Raw genomic sequence first — 15,000 nt, 5'->3', positions numbered from 1 at the left:
TCCAGTGTAAATCAGCTGTTTTATATGTGAATGTACAGTAAAGTGTAATTTATGTCTATGATTAAAGTTGCATTTATGTGATAAAACACAGTAAAAATTGTGAAATATTACTCCAGTGTAAATCAGCTGTTTTATATGTGAATGTACAGTAAAGTGTAATTTATGTCTATGATTAAAGTTGCATTTATGTGATAAAATACAGTAAAAATTGTGAAATATTCCTCCAGTGTAAATCAGCTGTTTTATACGTGAATGTACAGTAAAGTATAATTTATTTATATGATTAAAGTTGCATTTATGTGATAAAACACAGTCAAATTGTGAAATATTACTCCAGTGTAAATCAGCTGTTTTATATGTGAATGTACAGTAAAGTGTGATTTATGTCTATGATTAAAGTTGCATTTATGTGATAAAACACAGTAAAAATTGTGAAATATTACTCCAGTGTAAATCAGCTGTTTTATATGTGAATGTACAGTAAAGTGTAATTTATTTATATGATTAAAGTTGCATTTATGTGATAAAATACAGTAAAAATTGTGAAATATTACTCCAGTGTAAATCAGCTGTTTTATATGTGAATGTACAGTAAAGTGTAATTTATTTCTATGATTAAAGTTGCATTTATGTGATAAAATACAGTAAAAATTGTGAAATATTCCTCCAGTGTAAATCAGCTGTTTTATATGTGAATATACACTAAAGTGTAGTTTATGTCTATGATTAAAGTTGCATTTATGTGATAAAACAGTAAAAATTGTGGAATATTACTCCAGTGTAAATCAGCTGTTTTATACGTGAATGTACAGTAAAGTGTAATTTATTTATATGATTAAAGTTGCATTTATGTGATAAAATACAGTCAAATTGTGAAATATTACTCCCGTGTAAATTAGCTGTTTTATATGGGAATGTACGCGTGTTCGATTAAAACGCTTATAGTCAGATAGTTAGTACACAATCTAATCAGTCAAAGTCCCCTAAGATCCGGAGATGAGTGATGATGGAAGGAACAGCCAAAGCGGCGCCGGTGTTAGTACAGCAGCCAATAGCAGCGCTCCAAACCGCAGCAGCCAATCACCTCGCAGCAGCCAAGCCAAATCAAGCTGTGATTGGCTCTGGTCTTACCTGCGTCACTCCTCGCCCTCCTCCGGCGTGATCTCCGTCTCTTTATGGACCACGACTTTGGTCACTGACATGTCGGGATGTTGTTCTTTAGCCTCTTTAATGGCCTGAGCCAGAGCCTGACCCACAGTGACACCCACATCAGAACCAGCTTCTGCTAACCGGGCTTTCATATTCATATTTCATATCTCTGAGTCGTGTTAAAGGCTCACCTCATCATGATCGATGTCTGCATCTCCCGAGATGACGATTCTCTTCTCGATGCGTGTTTCTGAGATTCCGCCCTTCACCGTCTATCACACACACACACACAGACACACACGGGGGTTCAGATACCAGGGGCGTAGAAATTACTTTAACATTGGGGGGGACATTTTGGCCACTGTTAATCAACGTTCATCCCACCACCATAATAGTGGTATACAGTATGGTGACGTGGTACAACATTTTTGAAATCACAAACAGCAAATAAATAAACAAAATCATCCAATTCTTTATTATTACACTGAAAACATGCTCTTCTTACTCAGTATTTTTGTCTTGTTTCTAGTCAAAATAGCAAAAAATTCTTACATTAAGAAACATTTACTAGACAAGCAAAAGTAACTGTCTTGTTTTGTTGAAAATAACTCAAAATGAAGAGAGTTTTTGCTTAAAATAAGATAAATAATCTGCCAATGGGGTGAGAAAAATAATCTTAATTCAAACAGAAAACAAGATTATTTTTCTCACCCCATTGGCAGATTATTTATCTTATTTTAAGCAAAAACTCTCTTCATTTTGAGTTATTTTCCCCAAAACAAGACAATTACTTTTGCTTGTCTAGTAAATGTTTCTTAATGTAAGAATTTTTAGATGTTTGGACTGAAACAAGACAAAAATACTGAGTAAGAAGAGCATTTTTTTGCAGTAAATAAACATAAACCTACAAAAATATGTGGGATACTTTTTGGAATGACTTTTCATGAGAGGAAAAAAATACGTTTTAGATGCATTACAGCGGTTAATGGAAACGCCGTCATTTCGAAATAGCTTTTTATCAACATTTAGTAATCATCTGTAATGGAAACGCGGTTACTGAGAGAGCAGTCCAAACTAATTCAAGTGGATTCGGGTTGTTTTGCAAACGCGTTTGACCCATTCATAGTTAAGAACATCATTTAAGCGTCAAAATGTCTTGCACTATAGGCTAATTATTGGGTGGGGCACATGAAGCATTTTCCAATATTGAGGGGGACATGTCCCTCCACCCCACCCCTCCGGTTCCTACGCCAAAGTCAGACACGGATCTGGCATCAGTATCGCAGCACACACACACACACACACACACACACACACACACACACACACACACACACACACACACACACACACACACACACACACACACACACACACACACACACACACACACACACACTTACCTTGGTGATGTGTGTGGTTGTGGTGGTGCTGGTGGTTTCTGATGTGATGGTTTGAGCGCTCATGAGGACGCCAGGGTCCGCGTCTCCATCCGTCTCGGCCTGTCACGGGTCAACAACACCGTCAGCATCTCATCATGCGCACTAAACGTTTAACGCTTCTAAAATGTGTCTCAAAGAGTCTCATTAATCTGCTCATAAAACATTTAAAACAGTGAAATATTACTCCAGTGTAAATCAGCTGTTTTATATGTGAATGTACAGTAAAGTGTGATTTATGTCTATGATTAAAGTTGCATTTATGTGATAAAATACAGTAAAAATTGTGAAATATTACTCCAGTGTAAATCAGCTGTTTTATATGTGAATGTACAGTAAAGTGTGATTTATGTCTATGATTAAAGTTGCATTTATGTGATAAAATACAGTAAAAATTGTGAAATATTACTCCAGTGTAAATCAGCTGTTAATAAAAGTGTTTGGACTAGAAACAAGACAAAAATATTAAGTAAGAAAAGCATTTTTTGCAGTGCATCTGATGGGAAAGGTTTGAGTGAGTGAGTGTGTGTGATTATGTGTGACACACACACACCTGCAGGGACTCGTACGTAATGGTCTTCATTTCCGTGTGGATCACAGGCGAGTCTTGTGTGTCCGTGTCTCCTGACAGAGTCCTGGACACAGTCAAGATGGCCGACTGCAGGAGGACAAGAGAGAAGAGACTGCTTAGACACACACACACACACACACACACACACACACACACACACACACACACACACACACACACACACACACACACACACACACACACACACACACACACACACACAGTCATTAATTCCTATTGCACAGCTAGCACACTGCAAAAAATGCTTTTCTTACTCAGTATTTTTGTCTTGTTTCTACTCTAAACATCTAAAAATTCTTAAAACAAGAAGTATTTACTAGACAAGCAAAAGTAATTGTCTTGTTTTGGGGGAAAATAACTCTAAATGAAGAGAGTTTTTGCTTAAAATAAGATAAATAATCTGCCAATGGGGTGAGAAAAATAAACATAAAACTAAAAACTTTTTAAAATAAAAATACAACTTTTCTGTTTAAAAATAAACAGAAAACAAGATTATTTTTCTCACCCCATTGGCAGATTATTTATCTTATTTTAAGCAAAAACTCTCTTCATTTTGAGTTATTTTTCCCAAAAACAAGACAATTACTTTTGCTTGTCTAGTAAATACTTCTTGTTTTAAGAATTTTTCGATGTTTGGACGAGAAACAAGACAAAAATACTGAGTAAGAAGAGCATTTTTTGCAGTGTGGACGTTCGTGTAACGTTTTTTTTCAAATGTTGCGACTTGCTTCGGAATGTTCAGAGTTCCCATAACGTTTGAAGAATGATTCAATGGAACGTTCCGAACATTCTATTTTTTGTACACAAGCACAGAGGTCAGTATTTAAATGAGTAATAACTCATGGAAACAAACACTGGGGAGAACAGGAGAAGGATCGAGGAGCAGAGGAAAGTGCTTCCGGCCCCGTCCACATGAAGCCAGCGCTTTCCCAATCCCATTTTTTTTTTTTCTCGGTTTAAGAAATATCAGCGTCTACACGAGATATCCAAAAAACCAACTAAAAAAGATGTAGTTTGCATGCCAGGCCAGTGTGTGGCGCTGTAATTCTGCCACAGAAATACACTAAAAACCAGGGCTGAACGATATGGACAAAATGTAATATCTCGATTTTCATGCCAGATATCTCGATATCGATACGATATGACTACGTGCTCGGTGAAAACCAAAGCATTTCTCAGAAAAATAAAAAGGTTTAAGCCTACATTTAAAAAAAAATTCAGAAAATTTAGTTTTTAACCCTTTCGCACGTGCGATCACATCGGTGTAATCGCGCATACAGCTCAACTAACGCCATCGTTATAAAGGGCTTTAAACAGCAATATACGTCCACTTGCATGTATTTGACAACCGGAATATCAGATATTTCATGCCATAGTGAACACGTGTGAATATTCTGAATAAAAAAGGAAAAATGACAAAGCAGATCATCATTCATTCAGCGCTGTTGCTGCTGCGGTGTGTCACGTGACCAGCAATGACACGTCAATGACATATCGTTCAGCCCTACTAAAAACGGAGAAGAAGAGTTGTGGCTAGAAGGGGTATAGCAGTGGTCGGAGGTGAGGCAAAATCTCACAATAAAATAACAATAAATACATTTGCTATTTAACAGATGTGTTTTATTATCGCCTACACCGACCCCGACCCCAAACACACCCTTACAGTAACGCAGATACGGTCATTAAATGAGGCGATATTGATGAGCTCATGCCTGTAGTTTTATCTCTTAACTCTTTCACCGTGCCGGACGTAGTGAGGACATCACCGGTTCACAAAATATACGGAGTAGCCGTACACACGAAAACGGAAGATTGTCGTTTTCAGATTTATCCGCTCTGGGACCCGGTTTCAGAAAATATCGGATTCATGCTTCAGAAACGCCGGATCCGTGTGGAGCAAATTTATTCGTATACAGCTAAAGGCGTCTCCGCGTGGACGGGGCCTCAGTCTACAGAGATCGAGCTGAAATATGGCAGCTCTCGTCATTTACACCAGGTGTGAAGACTGAAGCTGTTGGTCTGAGAATCGGCACAGGATGCTCGGGGGGGTTCGGGGTGATCTGGGCACTGCAAAAAATGCTTTTTTACTCAGTATTTTTGTCTTGTTTCTAGTCAAAATTTAAAAAAAAATCTTACATTAAGAAACATTTACTAGACAAGTAAATATTATTGTCTTGTTTTGGGGAAAATAACTCAAAATGAAGAGAGTTTTTGCTTAAAATAAGATAAATAATCTGCCAATGGGGTGAGAAAAATAATCGTGTTTTCTGTTTGAATTAAGATTATTTTTCTCACCCCATTGGCAGATTATTTATCTTATTTTAAGCAAAAACTCTCTTCATTTTGAGTTATTTTTCCCAAAACAAGACAATTACTTTCGCTTGTCTAGTAGAGGTGTAACGATTCGTTTTAACAACGATTCGATTCGTATCACGATTTGAGGTTGTCGATTCGATTCAAGGACGATATTGGTTCATTTAGAACGATACGATCCGAAACGATTCAGTGACTTTAGCCTAAAATGTAAATCAGTGAGACTGAAGTAAACACGTGCAGGTGAAGTTTCCTAGATTCCTGATGTTTCTTTTAAGGGAATCAGATATCAATTAATTATGGATATAAACAAACAAGTAAACAATTAATGACAAATGTGTTCACATTATTTGAATAAAGTGCAACCATCAGTTTAAGTCGAATTAACAGGAAGTTAACCTTTCCTGCTCTCATTCTTAATAAAAGTACAGTAAGTGACCCCAGCACACTACTACTGCTACTTCTGCTCGTTTTTCAACATAAAATATTACAATATTAATATCAAAAAATAAAGTGCGACTAACTTCTCTTCAGGTTTAATTAACAGTAGGTTTACCTGCTAATTTTGCTGTTGTTTTTCAACATAAAAATAATACAAATATAATATTAATATCAAAAATAAAGTGCAACTACATCTCTTCAGGTTGAATGAGCAGTGGCTGAACCTGCTAACGTACTGCAAACAGCGAGCGACTTCTTTAGAACATCTCCATCTTTACTATAGCCAGAGTGTTTTCTCACACTGGACCGCAGTGCTGGCCTGATCATTTCCCGCTCGTTGGCTTCTCCTCTGTCATCCGCCGTAGCTTTAGCTTTCTTTACGCTGCTGCTGGCGCGCGGCTGACGTCACATACAGGCAGACTGAGTAACGTTTAACGCCTTTATCATTAAAAGTGCTAAGAAAAAACATCCAAATAAAGTCTGACGTGCTTAAATCAAATGCGTTATTTCCCATTATCGATAAAATCGATCGATTACCTTTTAAACGATATTAGGTCGATATATGTCGATCGGAAGGCCAACTTGCCGAGCACAGATCGATGTAGTCGGATCATAGGAATATAAATCGATACATCGATGTAGTAGATGAATCGTTACACCCCTAGTAAATACTTCTTGTTTAAGAATTTTTAGATGTTTTTAGACTAGAAACAAGACAAAAATACTGAGTAAGAAAAGCATTTTTTTGCGGGGGGGTCATGAGGTCACCTCTAAACTGGCCGTCAGTTCTACCTCCCCACTTTGGCCCTCGGCCACACCCCTCTGCTCGGATGGGCTCATATTGGGCGATTGGTCTCCATCTTCTTCATCATCATCGGTGGATAGAGAGAAACTCCCGCCTCCAGACTCACTGTCACTGGGGGAAACGGCCCCAGTTTGAGGCCCCGAGTGTGTGAAGGGCCCGTCAAAATTAGCAGAGTTAACACTGCTGGAGTCGCTGCTGTCATCCTCAGACTCGTGGAGGACACACACAGAGCTCAGAGGCTGATAATACACATCGGGCTCCAAGGGGCCATCTGGAGGTTCAGGTACCTGAGGCTCGCAAAATGGCTGCTCCTCTTCAGATGGGTCTTGTCCCGCATGCCTCTCCGGACTCTCCTGCAAAAGACAAAAAGAGACGTGAGAAACTGGCAGATAATCTGTGAGAACGACTGGCCGAGCTCACGCTTCAATAACACGTCAAATCACGGACGATCTGCTCATCAGTTTGGACTCTTTAGCTCTAATCAAACTCTTTTCCAGGTGATTGGACACAGGACTAACTCATAATGACACAAAATTACTAAAACTTAAAGGGTTAGTTCACCCAAAAATGAAATGTCTGTCATTAACTCCTCCCCCTAATGTCGCTCCACACCCGTCAGACCTCCGCTCATCTTCACACACAGTTTAAGATATTTTATATTTAGTCCGAGAGCGTATGCAAGTGTATGCACACTATACTGTCCATGTCCAGAAAGGGAATAAAAACATCATCACAGTAGTCCATATGAGACATCAGTGGGTTAATTAGAGTCTCTTGAAGCATCCAAAATACATTTGGGTCCAAAAATAACAAAAACTACGACTTTATTCAGCATTGGCTTCTCTTCCGGGTTGAACGGAGGTCTTACGGGTGTGGAACGACATTAGGGGGAGGAGTTAATGATTTTGGGTGGACGAACCCTTTAAACTAAAATTAAAAATTATTAATAATAACATAAATATTTATTAATTTGATTTATTATTATAAATAATAAGTTCATTAATTTGAATAATTAAATGCTTTAATATACAATCATATTTATTAATATTATTTATATTATTATTTTAATTGTTAATTAATTAATTAATATTATCTCATTATTTATAACACTTTATCATTATTATTTAATTTATTTTATTAATAAATGCTATAGTATTTATTAATATTAATGATGTTATTATTTTAACTATTCAAATAATTAATTCATATTATATTATTATTTATAATAATTAATCATTATTATGTATTAATATAATTTTTATATTTTTATAGTTTGTTAAATAATAAGAACATTAATATTATTAAATACTAGTTATACTATATACTATTATTTATATGTATTAGTAATTAATTAATATTACATTATTGTTTATAATACGGAATATTTATTATTATTTATATAATTACATTTTATTTTTATAGTTTTAGTGCTTTTGTTTTTGTATTATTATTATTTTGCATTACTTAAGATTTTTTATTTAAATTTAAATTTGACTTTTAGTTTCTGAAATTGCCTTAAATATCTTAAATAAGATTAAGCTGAAGTACTTAAGTTATTAACTGTGCATATATAAAAACTAAAACTTAAATGAAACCTAAATAGCAATATTTTATTTTTATTTATTTAGCTTTTTAATTCAGTAATTTTACTACTTTAAGATAAACATTGTTGCGACATTTCTCCGTTTTGTTTATTTTTCCCCCTAATACTGATATTTTATTTTACTTCAGATTTTTTTTAATAACTGAAAACGCTTTTAGTAGTTTTAGTTGACAATAACAGTCCAATTAATATTTGTATGATGTGCTTTCCACAATAAATCTTGATCTAAAGTCGTGAGAGGATCCGCGAGACGCCGCTCCTCCTGCTTTAGAGGCCGTCAAACAAACTTTCCACATGAATTGATGAGCGAGATGGGCTGAGATGACGTGATGTCTGACGGATACGGCCTTATATGAGCACTCACACTCACACTTACACACACACACACACACACACACACACACACACACACACACACACACACACACACACACACACACACACACACACACACACACTCACACACCAGCGGATTGCAGTGTGTGTTAATGTAAAGTCTGGACCTTGTGTGAAGCGAGCGGAGATGAGGACGGAGCCCAGCTGCGAGTGGACTGCAGGAGCGCCGTGAGCTCCGGAGACATCTCGTCAAAACTGGGCTTCGGCTGAACACAGAGAGACACACAGCGTTAACACACACATACACACACACACACACACACACACACACACACACGTTTGTTTTTGTGACATATGGGGACATTCCATAGGCGTAATGGTTTTTATACTGTACAAACCGTATTTTCTATCCCCTTACACTGCCCCTAAACCTACCCATCACACACACACACACACACACACACACACACACACACACACACACACACAGCCCCTAAACCTACCCATCACAGGAAACATTCTGCATTTTTACTTTCTCATAAAAACTCCTCCTGTGTGATTTATAAGCCTTTTGTAAAGTGGGGCCATGGGTAATGTCCTCATATTTCACCCTCTCCTGTAATACCTGTGTCATACCCATGGCATTATACACACTTGTGTCCTCATATGTCACAAAAACATGCCCACACACACACACACACACACACACACACACACACACACACACACACACACACTCGTGCACAAGATCATTCTGGGTATTTAGGAGAGTGAAGGGTCTGCCGTTTAGGGCTTTTCCATAAGGCTTGAGCAAACATTTGTATGACATAAAATGATTCAGGAATAAAATGCATGCTTTAATACAGCGGCATGCAAGCGGACGAGCAGATCTTTCATTCATTTTACAGTCACTTCTCAAGTAAAAGTTTAGATATTTGTACTGGAAAGATGTTCACTGTTCGTTTAAATACTTATAAAGCAGATATTAGTGCCTTATTCTACGTCTCCGGATCCTACCCAATACCTAAACTTAAACCTAAAGTACCGTACTAACTATCAATAAGCAGTTCATTAGGAGTGTATCAAGGCAAAAATAGTGAATATGTGTTTTCCCATAGGAAATACATATTTTTGCAGTGAAGTTATTCCCACGTTATGATGATATTTGGCCAGTAGGTGGCGACGTCATCAGCTTTATATAGACTTTGCCTCTAACGAATAATAAATGTTTCTCAGGCTGCGTTCACACTTGTAGTTCGGTTAGTTCGGTTCGTTTGGTCCGGACCAAAAAACCAAAACAAAACATATAGTCCTGGTCCGCTCAGCGTTCACACTGGCATTTCTAACAGCGACCCTAAAGTTAGCGAACCAAAGGCTCAGGGAGACGCTCACAACCTGATTGGTCGGCTTATCTGATTACCGAACACTCAGAACAACGCTGTGCCGGATTAAACGCCATCATTTAATGCGTGAACATATGGCATTATTTACCCGCTGAGAACTCATGAAGAGCTCATGAAGTGTTCAAAACATTCAAAACCGCTCCAGGATTTCCTCCGTTGAATCATTTTGAGAAATAATTTTCCTCCATCAAGATTTTGCTGTTTCTCCAGGATCATTTTAACCGGTATGGTATGCTTTGCGAGCCCGATGTCATGAAAATGCGTATGAGTAGTACAAGTGTGCAATCTTGTGGAATGTATAAGCCAAAATGAGTTTTGGCGTGCATACGGTACACGTTTTTGAGCGTGCTTATGATACGAGCTTTATGGCGTATTATACGTACGAACCACCCACCACACGACCGCCAACCTACCCAAGAGCATGTCATATGCACGCCAAAAACTGCGTAGCATATGCATTATCTCGGTATACATTCCACACGATTTCACATTCGTACTATTGATACGCATTATCATGTGATCGTGTTAAGATGATGCATCTGAAATGCATTCAGGCTGGCTACGTGGTGACACAAGAGACAATCAGGCAATTGTTGAAAATACTGGATCTACAAAATATAGAGTGCAATAGCGATGTCAAGCAGATCAGAATGCTCTTTTCTGCTGTCTTGAGGTGTCTGCACAAAGTTGACGCACTAAAAACAATACCATTCATATTACTTAAAGACAGCAGTATTTCCCAATGTCTCAAACCCAAAGTAAAATAAATCCGGATTACATTTGAAAGGCGGGACATGTTTACTTCAATGCAATCCAGCTAAAACAGAGCTCTTGGCATGATTTTGAGGGATCTCATTAATTCAGAAAAACAGAACAAAATATTTTTTTTCAAGGAAAAATTCTCATAATTCTGAGATAATTAAAGCTGCAGTCCGTAACTTTTTGCACTCTAGTGGTTAATAAACAGAACTGCATGCGTCTTGCGGAAGAACATTGCAGCCGGATCTACTTCTCTCTGTTTATGTCTATGGCGGATCACGCAGGGACTGTGCTCCTCCGCTGCGGTACCGACCAGTCTGGCCTGATATAGTCCCATTATAAACACTTATTATTAGTGTACTACAATGATTCAGGGTAAGACACGGTTTGGAAAATGGATTGTACAGTCTCATTATATCATTTTTGTAAATCTTAAACACAAAAAAAGTTACGGACAGCAGCTTTAACTCGTTAATTCAGAAAATCAGAGTAGATTTTTTTTTTCCTCAAGTTAATGCAATATGCTTCCGTAGCCATCCGAACCAAACAAGCGGACCGAGAGCGCTAAAAAGATGAGTCGGCCCGCTTCTAAACTAACTCTGTTGCGGTTCACACCAGGGTTCGGATGACAGCGTTCACGTGTTCAAATGAACCGCACTAACCGAGCAGTCGCACCAGGGATCGTTTTAATCCAACTAAACATGACAAGTGTGAACACACCCTTAGACAATCTTTAACACACTGAGCAGAGCCTGCAGAAGGTGCAGAAGCTCTACAGTTATTGAGATGAATGAAATCACACACGTGTGGATAATGAAGAGCCGCTTCACTCATAATCGATCACACAGATACAAGAGACGCCCAGCTAACGACAAACAGACGAAACGTTATTTCTGTGCATTCCGTTTCGCGAACGTTAAGGAAACATTGTATCATTTTTCAGACGTTCTCGGAATGATACATTCGAATGTTCTCTGAACGTTCTAAAGCAAGCGGTTACATTTAAAAGTCTGATCCTCAGATAAAGCTCATCTGTACAATCTTCATCTTTTATTACAGACCTCATGAGAATAACCCAACACTTGGTGTTTAAATGTGACGTTATAACCAGTCGCTGCTTCCGTTAAATATAATGTATTATCTGTCAAAATGACAGAAATACTTACACCGATCAAGCGTAACATTATGACCTAATACTGTTTTGGTCCTGTCAAGGTATGGACTCCACTAGACCCCTGAAGGTGTGCTGTGGTATCTGGAATCACCAAGATGTTAGCAGCAGATCCTTTAAGTCCTGTAAGTTGCGAGGAGAAGCCTCAGATTGGACTTGTTTGTTCAGCTCATCCCACAGATGCTCGATTGGATTGAGATCTGGGGAATCTGGAGGCCGAGTCGACGCCTCAAACTGGTTGTTGAGCTCCTCAAACCATTCCTGAAGCATTTGTGCTTTGTGTCAGGAGCATTATCCTGCTGGAAGAGCCACAGCCACCAGAATACCGTTTCCATCAAAGGCTGAACATGGTCTCAGCAATGCTTAGGTAGGTGGAGCGTGTCAAAGTAACATCCACATGGATGGAGGACCCAAGGTTTCCCAGCAGAACATTGGCCAAAGCATCACACTGCCTCCGCCGGCTCGCCTTCTTCCCATAGTGCATCCTGGGGCCATGTGTTCCCCAGGTAAGACACACACACACACACACACACCCGGCCATCCACGTGATGTAGAAGAACACGTGATTCCTCAGACCAGGCCACCTTCTTCCATTGCTCCGTGGTCCAGTTCTGATGCTCACGTGCCACTGTTGGTGCTTTCGGCGGGGTCAGGGGTCAGAGGTCACCCTGACTGGTCCATACGCCTCAAACTGAGCTGCTCTGTGTATTCTGACAGCTTTCTATCAGAACCAGCATTAACTTCTGGAGCAGTTTGAGCTCCAGTAGCTGGTCTGTTTGATCGGACCCCACGGGCCAGCCTTCGCTCCCCACGGTCATCAATGAGCCTTGGCCGCCCATGACCCTGTGGCCGGTTCTCCACTGGTCCTTCCTTGGAGCACTTTTGATAGATACTGACCACTGCAGACCGGGAACAGCCCACAAGAGCTGCAGTTTTGGAGATGCTCTGACCCAGTCGTCTAGCCGTCACAATCTGGCCAAACTCGCTCAAATCCTTACGCTTGCCCCTTTCTCCTGCTTCACACACATCTCAGATAGGTCATAATATTATGCCTGATCGGTATATATTACATATTCATATATAATTATACCACAGTGATATGCATTATTGCTATGGCGCTTTTGGGGTTATTCATGGTCTGTTGGAAGTGCCTTGTTGATGCTTATGTCCGTTTAATGTCGGATGGTTGAAGGGTGAGTAGAATAATGTACCCATTTAAAATAAAAACATATGATTGCGTTCATAAAGCGAGTCTTTCACTGAGTGTTTACAGCTTAACGGAAGTTACACCCATAATTCGCACAAAGCGTCATGGGAATAAGATGGGAAGGAATGATCATAACTGTGCCTGTTCTCAGTTAGCTGGACTCTCTTATGAATAAAACCCACATATCCAGCAGCAGCCAGAGCGCAAAATAAAGACTGCCGTTCCTTCGGTCGAGGCTAAAAGCAAAGCACAGGCATTCCCGAAAATAAAGGGAGAAATTAAAGCGTTAGTTCACCCAAAAATGAAACTTCTGTCATTAACTCCTCTCCCTAATGCCGCTGCACACCCGTAAGACCTCCGTTCATCTTCACACACAGTTTAAGATATTTTATATTTAGTCCGAGAGCGTATCTAAGTGTATGCACACTATACTGTCCATGTCCAGAAAGGGAATAAAAACATCATCACAGTAGTCCATATGAGACATCAGTGGGTTAATTAGAGTCTCTTGAAGCATCCAAAATACATTTGGGTCCAAAAATAACCAAAACTACGACTTTATTCAGCATTGGCTTCTCTTCCGCGTTTGTGTTCAATCCTCAAATAAAGATTCAAACGGTTATGAGTCAGTGAATCGATTCATGATTCGGATCGCGTGTCAAACTGCTGAAATCACGAGACATTGGCGATCCGAATCATGAATCAATTCACTGATTCATAACCGTTTGAATCTTTATTGACTTACTTTATTTATAAAAGGACCATGTACAATTTTAAACATAAATGTTTCCATTTCATGTATTGTACAGGATTTAGCTCAAAGCTAATTTTCACCCGCAGTCCTTTGGCAGGTCAACATAAACAATTAAATAACACACACAATACATATATACACAATAAACACACACATACTGCCAATACAAACAATTAAACCGCAATCATGTCAATGCTTACAAAGCTGATTACATTTAAAGAAAGATTTCAACTGCGTTTTAAAAACACCAATAGATGTACACACTCTTATACCTTCTGGGAACACAAACGCGGAAGAGAAGCCAATGCTGAATAAAGGCGTAGTTTTTGTTATTTTTGGACCCAAATGTATTTTGGATGCTTCAAGAGACTCTAATTAACCCACTGATGTCTCATATGGACTACTGTGATGATGTTTTTATTCCCTTTCTGGACATGGACAGTATAGTGTGCATACACTTGCATACGCTCTCGGACTAAATATAAAATATCTTAAACTGTGTGTGAAGATGAGCGGAGGTCTTAAGGGGGTGGAGCGACATTAGGGGGAGGAGCTAATGACAGATGTTTCATTTTTGGTTGAGATAACTCTTTAAAGGGAATGGGGGACACAAGGCTCCTGCTCTAGGAAAGAGAAATAAATAAAGAGTGCGACAGCAAATTCCAGCCGGAGGGATTTGTGTCAGACGGCAGCCCAAAACAACCACGAAAATTAAGAGTGTTTGAGAAGCTTCTGAGATGGTCTGTGTTTTCAGAGCCAGGTCGAGGTCCTACCACTCTGGCGGTCGGAGAAGATTTGGTGAGAAATGGATCCGGGGATCTGAGCGGAGGCAGCTCGGCCATCGGGGCTTCTCCCGGCGTTCCGACTTTGCTCACGGTGATGAGCGGAGCGATCTGAAACTCCACCGGGATCAGCTTTATGGAGACGGCCTCCGGGAGTTTGGAGGTCGCTTCGGAAAATCTACCGGAAAGTTCCTGAGCTTTTTCGTCAGGAAGTTCGCCGGTCGAGAGGATGCTGGTCGCGGCTAC

General features: G+C 39.3%; 1 protein-coding gene across 11 annotated transcripts in view; it reads right to left on the bottom strand.

Moving 5' to 3' along the window:
* epb41l3a (erythrocyte membrane protein band 4.1-like 3a) overlaps positions 1–15,000 on the bottom strand; it is a 77,735-nt gene that overhangs the window by 708 nt on the left and 62,027 nt on the right. For 7 of the 11 annotated variants that reach the window (XM_067434750.1, XM_067434754.1, XM_067434749.1 and 4 more), the window contains 7 exons: positions 14,746–15,000; positions 8,846–8,944; positions 7,027–7,092; positions 3,142–3,246; positions 2,553–2,651; positions 1,341–1,421; positions 1,132–1,247 (listed from right to left, as the gene is read on the bottom strand). The exon at positions 14,746–15,000 is cut by the window's right edge and continues 459 nt beyond it. In XM_067434750.1, coding sequence (XP_067290851.1) covers positions 1,137–1,247; positions 1,341–1,421; positions 2,553–2,651; positions 3,142–3,246; positions 7,027–7,092; positions 8,846–8,944; positions 14,746–15,000 — 816 coding nt within the window. In that variant the 3' untranslated portion in view covers positions 1,132–1,136. The remainder of the gene's footprint in view (positions 1–1,131; positions 1,248–1,340; positions 1,422–2,552; positions 2,652–3,141; positions 3,247–7,026; positions 7,093–8,845; positions 8,945–14,745) is intronic. The other 4 variants (XM_067434756.1, XM_067434755.1, XM_067434753.1 and 1 more) reach the window with 3 other exon arrangements.

This window comes from Pseudorasbora parva, chromosome 24, assembly GCF_024679245.1.
Source record: "Pseudorasbora parva isolate DD20220531a chromosome 24, ASM2467924v1, whole genome shotgun sequence".
Lineage (NCBI taxonomy): Eukaryota > Metazoa > Chordata > Actinopteri > Cypriniformes > Gobionidae > Pseudorasbora > Pseudorasbora parva.
This window is presented reverse-complemented; position numbering and strand designations above follow the sequence as displayed.